This window comes from Monopterus albus, unplaced genomic scaffold (genome assembly GCF_001952655.1).
Source record: "Monopterus albus unplaced genomic scaffold, M_albus_1.0 scaffold105.1, whole genome shotgun sequence".
Classification (NCBI taxonomy): Eukaryota; Metazoa; Chordata; class Actinopteri; order Synbranchiformes; family Synbranchidae; genus Monopterus; species Monopterus albus.
Window position 1 is genome coordinate 479,121 of NW_018127985.1, and position 11,614 is coordinate 490,734.

General features: G+C 37.8%; 1 protein-coding gene across 4 annotated transcripts in view; it reads right to left on the bottom strand.

Annotated features, from left to right (window-relative positions):
* amph (amphiphysin) overlaps positions 1-11,614 on the bottom strand; it is a 46,290-nt gene that overhangs the window by 25,934 nt on the left and 8,742 nt on the right. For all 4 annotated transcript variants that reach the window (XM_020610322.1, XM_020610321.1, XM_020610319.1 and 1 more), the window contains exons 3-7: positions 10,035-10,089; positions 7,928-8,022; positions 7,594-7,689; positions 7,411-7,518; positions 5,033-5,118 (exon numbers count right to left, since the gene is read on the bottom strand). In XM_020610322.1, coding sequence (XP_020465978.1) covers positions 5,033-5,118; positions 7,411-7,518; positions 7,594-7,689; positions 7,928-8,022; positions 10,035-10,089 — 440 coding nt within the window. The remainder of the gene's footprint in view (positions 1-5,032; positions 5,119-7,410; positions 7,519-7,593; positions 7,690-7,927; positions 8,023-10,034; positions 10,090-11,614) is intronic.

Consider the following 11,614-nt stretch of genomic DNA (forward strand, 5'->3'; position numbering starts at 1 on the left):
ATACATCTCTGTCTCAAGTGTATTACCACTGCCATTGATAGTAGGTATCCACAGCCCCCTGCCTACGAATTAGTACCAAGCTTCGGCCCCTTGGGAATCCTATCCCCTGATCTCCCTCACTGAGCCCGGTGAGAGAGAGATTGAAGAGCTCCATGGACCGGAGTGAAGACCGTGGATCCTACATAAAATGATTAAAGGTTAATACATACTGACATATAGATGCATACATGTAGGTGGTGTGGACTCATAGGTTGTTGAATGAATTTTGATAAATGAATTTTGATAATTAATTTTTTGATAATTAATTTTTTGATAATTGATTTTTGATAATTAAGTTTGGTAAGTATTAAGGGAAATTGCTAATGGTAACTTAAATTCTTATTACTGAGTGGTGTTCATGATTAGGGTAGGATGTAATAAAATCTTTGTTGTTTTCCATGTATTAGTTACCCCCTAATGTTAGGATTAACCAATGAAAGTTTGCTACACATGATGTTTATACTTTTCCACAATTATGTCTGCTCAATGGCTCTTAATTGCATTGAATCAGCTTACACATATGGCATACATATAGAGGTCACTGCAACGAAGAACCTGCTTACATGCTATAACCCCTGTTCTGTTTTTAGTTCATTTTTCCCTGAAGTACTCAGCTCTGTAGTTCACCCTTGAGGGGGTGGCTTTGGTGGGAGCCTCTCACCTCTCGAAACGCTAGGTAGCTTCACCTGGGGAAACTGGGACATTGATTTAGTTCGACACGATTTTGGTCATGTCGAAAGGGGGAATTTGTTAGATAATTTCTTAGTCAGATAGATATTTGTTAGAAATTTGTTGTATTAGGAATATTCAGTGGAGACAGGATGTCTAGCTCAGGCTGTTAAATGCTTAGTCATTCTCATGAGTTTTTTGCAGGGTGCATATGGCCAAGGACAACTAGATAGAAAAAGTCAGCAGGCAGGATGAATATTGTTATTATTATGATATGTTTAGCCGTAATCTTAATCATAATATCTTCCGAGGCTTAATGTCCGGACATGTCCCTGAATGTCCTGTATGTTCTTATTTACACACCACATAATCAACACTCACACACATTGATTTTCTCCATGTTTTGACTACTGCTACGGCCAGCTGTGAAGCTGGCATATCAGGTGACGTCACGGTTTGACGTTCCTGGGTAGTATGGGCTAGCCCAACCGAAGTGATAAAATGTATAGGCATTATGGTTCAGGGTCTTTCATTCTCCATCTGCCTGCGTGCAGTATTGGAGGTGAAGATACCTGGACGTGTAATGTTAATTTTACCTGTGATCCTTTGAATAAACCAGCACGGTTATTTTTTATATATCCAAGTGGTCTGCTTCGTCTCTCTGAGTTCCTGGTTAAAAGAGCTGGGTAATATCTTTCACATGGCACAGATGAGGCTGGGGTACACAGGAAATGCTTGGATAATTCATAGAGGTTTGGGTAACTATATATGCACTATATCTATATATGTAATATATCTATATCTTATCTATATCCAATGTTATTTAGGACTATCTATGAAACTATATCTAGTGTTATTTAACTACATTATCTATTTCTCTATGTAACTTACTATCGAGGTATCTATAGATCTAACTACAGTGATTCTCCACTAAATACACAATCTGCTACAACACTACTAACTCTCAAAGCAACTAACGCAACAACAGCAACAAACCAACTTACTTCAAATGAACGCCACTAAATAGGGATAGCATATCTTTGAACACACTCGATCCAAAGTGATTCACATGACAAACCGAACCAATCAGCTGATTCACATGACGTCCGACGAACCCAACTGCTTCAGACGTCACCCAAGTGATTCAAACGTCACTAGTCACATGACCGAAACACACTTCAGCACAGTGGTTCAAAACAATTGCTTTATAAGCTACCGCGCATGTGTCTGAGCCTCAGGTGTCAAAGGGCCATCACTAAGCATGTCCTCTCAGCCAGTTAATTTACTGTAAAGACTGTAACAGAGCCTGTCAGTCTAAAACACATTTTGAAAAACAAAACAAAGGAAATTCTACAGGGATGTTAACCCTTGTACTCTGTTAATAAATACGTCAGTAGATGTGATCAAAGCAAGAAATGCAAAGAATGCAAGCTTCTCTACTATATAGCTTTACAAGACCCCCACGCACGTGTGTACAGTGAAGTCATGTAATATTTGGAACAAAAAGAAAACTGCCAATGACCCAGAGCACAAATGCTTTATCCAGCATCTTGAACCTGATGAAGAACTCTGATCGGATCGTCTTTTGTGATTCTGTAACATATGTGAATGAACAAGGCGACTTAAGGGCCCCTTTGAGGTGCATTTGGAACCAGTGGTGGAAGAAATACTCAGATCCTTTACTTCAGTAAAAGTAGCAACACTACAGTGTAAAATTACTCTGTTACAAGTAAAAGTCCTGCATTGAAAATGTTACTTAAAAAAAGTATTAGCATCAAAATATACTTAAAGTACTAAAAGTAAAAGTACTCGATGCAGAATCAAAAAAACCAGCAGAATGCACCTTCCTGTTTATCATATTATTGTGTTATAATGACTGCTGCATTATTGTGTACATCACATTTAATGTTGCATCTGGTGAAGGGGAGCTAGTTTTAACTACTTCATATGCATTTAATTTGAAGTACTGCTGGTCAGCTTGTGAATGTTCCACCATAGATCATAATTACACAATTTTCTGTATTAATCTGGTTCTGAAAAGTAACTAGTAACTAGTGCTGGGTATCGACTAAAATCCTTAATCCCGTTAACTGCATGATTTTTCTGAGATTAATTGCGATTAACTGCATTGATATGAGCAGCATTCAATAATGAATTCAAAGGTAGTGTATTGTGCACTGGTATTTTAAAAGTACTACTGTAAGATGAGATTTATTTCTTTATTTTATTTAATTGGTATTTCTTTAAGAAATGGTATTAATGAGATACAGTGTTCAGTTCTACAGTGTTTTGACTGGGGTGTATGTGAATTTGGTTTGTCCCACATTTTTGGAAGGTAATAAAAAGAGAAGAAGAGTTGTGGTCCCCGTGCTTGATTGTTACCCATGCCCTCTTTGAATGTTAGTAATACAGTCGGGTCTATCACTAGCCCCTAGGAACAAGTATTACACTACCATATGAACAAAAGTGCAATAACATTTGGTTTGCAAACACTTTAAACAAATAAGGTTCTTTTTAACAAGCACATTCCCTTTAAACAGTAGCAGCAAATCTCAAACAATGTAATCAAGCTCATATCAGGTCATATCAATTAAGGCTTATACGTGTCGTCATTTGTTGCAATCCTAATAACGTTCCGCAGACCAACATCTTCCACAATACTAATCGGCCTGCAGTTTGGAGCTATCCACTTAGCTATGGCATTTGTTAGCTTGCCTTGCTTTTGTTTATCTATACTTCTCCCACACGCTACATCCAACATAGTCTGCCAAAGCCTCCCTCCACTGTTTGTTTGGGTGGGTGATTTGCTGGCATCAACGGTGTGTATTGCATTTAAGTGATACTTCAGACTCGAACTACTCCGGTGATAAGAAAATTCAGCTTTGCAGTGGCTACAAATGACTTTGGTTCAATCAACTCTGAGATTTAAGTTGAAAATGTCCATGTAACACTCCTTTACCTTTCTCCATTTTTCTGTCCCCGCCAGTTCTATTCAGTTCAAGGTCACGTGAGCGCTGCAGCGGTCTTACGCCCACCCCAAATGCTCTTATTGGTTGAGACGCGTGATGACGCCCATCTCAAGCTAGTACCGATCAACATCCCACCCCTCCTGTTACCCATGGTTTGTCTGTATGTGTATTCAGAGCCAGTGAGCAACGGACTTTCAAAATAATAATAAAAATAAACTGCGTTAATGCACAATAAAATAATGGTCGGCGTTAATGAAGTATTGCGTTAACACAAAAATAACGCATGAACTTGCCCAGCCCTACTAGTAACTAAAGTTATAAAGTAAATTTAGTGGTGTAAAAAATACAATATTTGTAAAATTTAGTGGTCAAAGTTTGAAGTAACGGAAAAGGAAAATACTCATGTACAGATATTTCAAATTTGTACTTAAGTACAGTACTTGAGTAAATGTAGTTATTTTCCATGTTTAGAACTGATTTTTAAAAAGTCTGATTAATTTGTGTTTAATTGCAAGTGAAATATGGACAATCATGCGATTAATTGCGATTCGATCCCCCCCTCCCAGTTGACAGCACTAGTCTATACACATTCGGTTTTTTATGTCCCGGTAACTCCTTATAGACACGTTGCAGAGAACTCGAAACCGAATGGCTGCAACAAAAAGATTTTCATCCATTTAATTCCTTCACATAGAGGAGTAGAGCAGTGAACAACTCTGTGCTTCAGCCAGTGGAATCAAGATCATGACTGGCTCTCACCCAGCTGTTGCTCATTAGAAGACATCTGCATAAAGTTGAGCATTCCTCAACGTTCCTCCACAGTGAAGCTTGGTGCCTTTTTAATTCATCCACAGGGGCACATGGCTGCAAATCAAGGTCTCACTCACAATGGCACCTATCACCAGTCCAACCTTTTAAATCCATACGTATGTTTACACTACTACTTGTCCCATTAGCTGCATCAAAGTTGTCCCAATCAGCCAAGGACGTTCCAAGTCTCTTATATCAGCTCTGAGGAACTAGAAGCAAGGAGTCTGCTGGAAAAGCCATGAGCAAAATTACATGAGACTAGCCTTCATGTGCTTTTTTTTTATGAACCAACACCCCCCTATTTTCAGAAATCAGTTGGTGACTGGAGGTGTCAGAGGAAGGAACAGAGGAAAGGACATCTCATGTCATTAATAGGCTTTCCTCAAATCCTGTCTCCTCCTCCAATCCTTGCTTTTTTCCCCCCTCATATCATATATGGGTGGGACTAAAATTCAAGGAAAAGATACAAGAGACAACAGCCCATATTTATATTAAAAAACACCCCAGGTAACAAATAGACTTCTGGACTCCTCCCCTAACCTCACCTGTCCCAGAGAGCTGGCAGCTCATCCTGCAGTCCAACGTTCAGCTCATCAAAAACTTTCTGAGCCTTTTTCAACTCTTCTTCTGCCTGCAAACAAAGATTGTGTTTTAACTACTATGCTGCACAAAGATGGAACCAGCTTCCTGGTGACTAAATGTGCCCCAGCTTTGCCACTTTCAAGTCTAAAATGAAAACTACCATTTTCCTCTGCCTTTGTTTGTCTGGTTTCTATGCTTCACCTTCTGCACTGTAACTGCTAGATAATTATATTATTTTTAAAACCTTTTTGCTTTATTTGTTTTTATTCTTCATTTTACCTTGTAAGTATACCTTTGTATATACAGTATCTATATGAAAACTATATCTAAACTGTGTGTATAGTACTTTATTTTTACTTTCCTAATGTGCATTGCTTTTTCTTGTTTGCATCTTCTTTTTCTTATCTTATTTACTTGTTGCCTTAGGGAACATTGTACATGCGCACTGAGAGCCACTGTACCGGAGTCAAATTCCTCGTGTGTTCATCACACCTGGCCAATAAACCCTGATTCTGATTTTATGTATTTTCTTCATTCTGTCTCAACTGGATTTATTCTGGTTTAAATGCTTATTGTTTTTAAGACTTTTACTGTTTTTCTTTGCCTATGTAAAGCACTTTGAATTGTCTCTGTGTATGAAATGTGCTATATAAACAAAGCTGCCTTGTCTTGCCTAACTAAATGAACTTCAGACAGCACCTGGGCAAGTGACAGACATTTTTGGTGTACATTACCTTCAAGCTTTTGTATGTTACCATTCTTTCCCTGGTTTCAAATATTAAAGATAAGATCCCAGGTATACTGGAAAAACATCCCTCCAATCACAATGTGATCATCCATGTTGGCTTCACTGTCAAAAATAAGACATCTAAGCTACAAAATCAAGATTTTATCTCTTTTAAATGCTCTCAAACATTGTGGCAAACCTTTTTATCTCCAGCCCAATCCGTCTTCTTATAGGAGGTGTGGAACATTTTGTGGAATTCGTAATTTACAGACCTCGTTACAATCAGTCTGTCCAGCTAATAATAAACGTTTCATTGATCATTTTTTCTGGATTTGCCAACCATTTTACTGGAGGGATGGTGTTCACCCAAATAATTTGGGTGTGCAGATTTTAACTGTGACCATTCTTTATTCCGTTCTAAATGTCTCTGAGTATGACAAGAGAATATTTACCCTGACCCCTTGCCAGATAAAGCATTGGTCACAAATTGCATTTTCTTCTGTCTTAATCATTCCTCTCTTAATCAACAGTCATGTTCTGAAGTTCCACCTTGTGGTTCTGATGTTTGTAGTAGAAAAAAAAATACTCGTGTAGTCAAAATATTCCTGTTCTCCATTTCAAAAATAGACCCCAGATTCCAAAAACAGTCTTTTGGGCATCTAATCTTAAAAATGCTGCTATACACCCATCCCATTTGTTACCTAGAAATATGTTCAATATACGTTTAGCAGTTGACATTGAGCAATGTAAAAAAAAATGTATTTCAGTTGGATGAGTTTATGGAACAGCTGTATTGAGAATTTAAAAACATACACTGTACTTATCAAGCTTTAAAAATTTATAAAAAATAATTTAATGAACTCAAAATACATAATTGAAAATGTAAATAATGTAAATAAATTATGCTTGGAATCTGACTTATGTAAAGAAATAAGAAAGTTTTGTTTTGATGTAATAGTTGATGTTTTAAATAAACAAGAGGGGCAGACTTAATGAGCAGTAGCTTCAGCCTTTCAGCTTTAAGGCACCATGATTTATTAGTTTCTTTTTCATTATGTCTTATGAAACTATTAGAAATGGTAATTGTCATATTTGTATAGTTATACAGACCAAAATTATTTTTATTAATTCATTTATACGCCTTCTGAATTTAAGTTGAGGCATGGTCTTTGTCTGCTGCACATAAATCTACAGTCTAATTTCTAAAATGGATTCTGTAAAGCTGTGGGTTGGACACAGATCATCACATTCTTGTAATCACTGAAATGTGGCTGTCACAAGAAGTTCCTGATCAGATTCTTATTTTAATTTGTATGGACACAATGTATACAAAGCTGACAGAAGTGGTGGAGATGGTGGAGTAGCTATTTATACTAAAATGAAATTTGATGTTTTGATGACAATAGTCTCGAAAAAAAATGTGAATTTTTAGCTCTTGATTTCCAAATTGGTTATGTCACGCAACTGAATGTGATTGGTATCTACCAACCCTCCTCCGCTTCACACGGTAGAATACTGAATTACAGAATACTGAAAATCTGTTTTCCTCTTATGTGTGTCTGAATTGGTGGTAATGAAAAAGTTAAGCCTAGACTGGTCTAACTGTAGACTCACCTTCATCATCTTGCGGTCATTCTTCATCCCAGATGCCTGCAGAGTTTCAACATGATGACGAGCACTGTCATAGTCAATGAGTTTTCGACTTCTTTTGGCCACACGAGTCTGAAATATCACAAAGTTTGTTTTATGACAGTCAAATTCAATGCGTCTTTAATAAAGAGGTGTAGTGTTAGTTACTTTGAGGTCTGGGAACTGTTGCAGATAGGCGTCCAGGTCGAGCAGTGTCGAGTCCACCAGTTTGTTATGGAAGTCTTCCCACAATGCATCACAGTCCTGTAGGAAAAACAACGCACTGTCACAGTGATACATCAAAACTAAAAGCATTCTGTATGATCTACGATACTCTCACACACCTAGACACCTGTCTCTCATACACTAAAACCTGGAGCAGTGTTTTGCATGTGGGTATCACTGACCTAGCTGCTCTTGTCATTTTACTAATCCAGGTTTTTCCCTGTTAAGTTTAGCTGATGCATTCATCCTGTCATGTCAGTGTTTTTATAACTCCAACCTTCCCAATGGTCATGACATCATCTTTTCCATGCCAGTCTGGTTCATAGACTTCGTGCAGTGATTGGGCCAGGTTGATGGAGGCCTGCTGCATCCCTGCAGGTAAGAAAAAAAAGCTGATGGACACGTCACTTTTGTCATTTTGCTTAAAGGGTGACAGTCAAAATTTAATGAAACCCATCAAAAATCTATTTTACTCTGCACCAGAAATATGTGATACTGTGTTTAGTATATTTATAGTATAATATATGGCATATGTACTGTACAGTAACATGCCATGTCTTAGTCACTTTAGATGTTTAGATCCTTATCATCAAACAATCCAAACAGTCTTCCACAATATTCTATCTCTGAATATGGATAAAACTAAATTTATGGTAATTGGGAATCGTAGACTAGATAACGAACTGCAAGTGAAAATCAGGGGAGCTAATATAGAACGAGTATATGAAATTAAATTTCTAGGTGTCATAGTTGATGATAAATTCACCTGGAAATCTCATATCAGATATATTCAGCACAAAATAGCAAAAAATATATCGATATTGGCAAGGCTTAGATATATTTTGGACAGAAAAGCACTACGTATTTTGTATTCTTCACTGATTTTACCATACTTGGAGTATGGTGTTGAAAACTGGGGAAACACATACAAAAGCTCACTTCAACCATTGTATATATCACAAAAAAGAGCGATAAGAATTGTGCATAAGATGGGGTACAGGGATCACACCAATGTAGCTTTCATACAGTCTAAATTGTTAAAAATTTTTTGATCTGATTTTTGATTTAGTGGGACACAAGACTGCTGTGTTTATGTATAAAGCCAGGAACAATTTATTACCTGGTGGAATTCAAAAACTATTTAATGAAAGGGAAGGGGGATACAATTTAAGGGGTCAATTAAATTTAAAAATTCATGCTATACGTACAACCAAAAAAAGATTTTGTATTTCCATAAGTGGGGTAAAACTATGGAATAATTTAAGTGTGGACATAAAAAACAGTAAAAGAATTGATGAGTTTAAACATAAATATAAAGGTATGTGTCAATCAAGATATATGCAAGAACAGGCTTAACGATTAATCAGGTGTAGCATTGTGGGTGTGGTGTAAGAATGTTAACACTATGTAATATTTCTACTTGTGTGATGTAGAAGATAATTATCAAAGTATGTAATTATGTAAGAATGTTAACAGTCTGTAATATTTTTTAGTATATCACTAGCGTGGTGTAGAACAAAATTATCTATGTAGTAATACTGCTTGCAAACAATGATGGTAAGATGATGTTATGGGGTAGGACTAGATAAGTCTAACTTCTTCCTACTCCGTTCAAGCATGTACTAGGTATAAGCAAATTGATAATGCATTTGTGGATATGTGTGAAATTATGTGTGTTGACATATTGACTGTCGTTACATGTTTGAAAGAATAAATCAAATCAAAATCAAATAAAAAATCTCTGATCCATGTGTATGTAGTGGAGAGATGGTGTTGTGCTGTGCTATGAGCAGGGGTATTCAAAATCCCAAATGTGGCCTATACAGTATAGAGACTCTTATTTTGGTGGGCACAAATTGTCATTATTTGCAGTGCTCTTGTTCTTCATAAAACTGTTAATTCCTTATGGATATGTTATATTGGGAGTAAATTCCATGTAAAGACTTAACACCTTCTCATAAGATGACCCGGTTTGAGGTTCAAGAGGAAGTATCATAATTGTTTTGTTTTGTAATGTGACCGTACTTGTCGTGCATCCAGAAATTTTACTTCCTCTTCTAATACGGACTTTCTCCCAGAATGGCATGCTTTTTTGCAAGCTCTGTTTAATTGCAGAAATTTTGGCTGAATTGTAAAGTCGAGGTAGTTTTTATGTTCTTATGCATGTTTTTATACATGTGCTGTTGGGCGCGCACAGCACCCTGGAGAAACCACTGTGCTGCCACACTCTCTGGCTTCTGCTGTCATCCCACATACCGGAGTCTGGACTTTAAGAAGCCCTGGCACTAACCACTGTCACAGCAGTGTATATGATGTGCTTAATATAGAGTATATGATGTCTGATATGTGACAATGTGTTTACACTGAACAATAGCGTTTCCCACCTTTAATAGCAGACAAGTAGGCCTTCATCTCCCTCTGGAGCCGAGAGCCTTCAGACTGACAGAACACACAGCACTGGTTAAAGACACATACACTAAACAAATCAGTAGTTTACTTTGGTGAAACATGATGGCTTCCTGTTTTCTTTCAGGTGTTTTTCTCTTTAATGGGTAAAGCTGCAGTTCAGTTCATGTCAGTCAGATTAATTAAATGGTATCACAGCAACTTTTGGCACTAAAGGGATCTTATCAGTCACTGTTTTCTTCCACTGGATCATCGCAGGGGTGTGTCCTCTCGCCATTCTTTCTTGTTCTGTGCAGGAGCCAACATGACAGCCATAATATAATTCAGTTTGCTGATGATTCTGTTATTGAGTCTCTACTGAACGGTGAGGACACTGATCATGGCCCCACAGTGGCAGTTGGTGTAAGTCATCCTTTTTGAATATTAATGTGTCCAAATCCAAAGAGATGATTGTTGATTTTAGGAAAAAGCAGACATTTCTCCCATGATGATCAATGATCAGGTTGTTGAGGTTGTACAGCAGTACAAATATTTAGCGACCATCACTGATGACAAACTGACCTTTGAACCGCAACTAATCCATCAGCATATGTTCCGTCTTTGTAAGCTACAGAGCTTTAATATTGATAGTACTTTTATGAAGAACTTTTACTCATGTTATACAGAATCTGGTCTTATCTGTTCTTCATCTTAATTGTTCATTTTTGTGAATTGGGACTATAAAAATAAAGTTAATTGAATTGAATTGATTTAGATAGCTAGATATACACAACCCCAAATCAGAAAAAGCTTAGACGCTACGTAAAATCCCATGCAGCAGCACATTATTTGATGTGACACCTCATCATTTTTATTCTTTGTTCAAAATAAACTCTCACTCCAATCCTGATACTGCAACATGTTCCAAAAATGTTGGGCCAGCTGCATTTCAGGGCCTGTCTTCTTCTTCTTTCAGCTGTTCCCGTTAGGGGTCGCCACAGTGAATCATCTATTTCCACCTAACTCTATCCTCGGCATCCTCTACTCTCACCCCAGTTAATTTCATGTCCTCTTTTAGCACATCCATATATCTCCTCTTTGGCCTTCCTCTTAACCTCTTGCCTGGCAGCTCCATCTCCAAACATCCTTCTACCAATATAACCACCATCCCTCCTCTGCACATGTCCAAACCATCTCAATCTGGCCTCTCTGACCTTGTCCCCAAAACAGCTGACCTGAGCTGTCCCTCTGATGTGCTCATTCCTAATCCTGTCCATCCTGGTCACTCCTAAAGAGAACCTCAACATCCTCATCTCTGCTACCTCCATCTCTGCCTCTTGTCTTTTCCTCACTGCTACAGTCTCTAACCCATACAGCATAGCTGGTCTCACTACTGTCTTGTACACCTTTCCTTTGATTCTTGCTGACACTCTTCTGTCACACAACACTCCTGACACCTTTCTCCACCCACTCCAACCTGCCTGCACTCACCTCTTCACCTCTTTCCTACCCCCAAATACTTAAACTCCTGCACCTTCTTTACCTCAGCCCCCTGTAACCTCACTGTTCCACTTCCCTC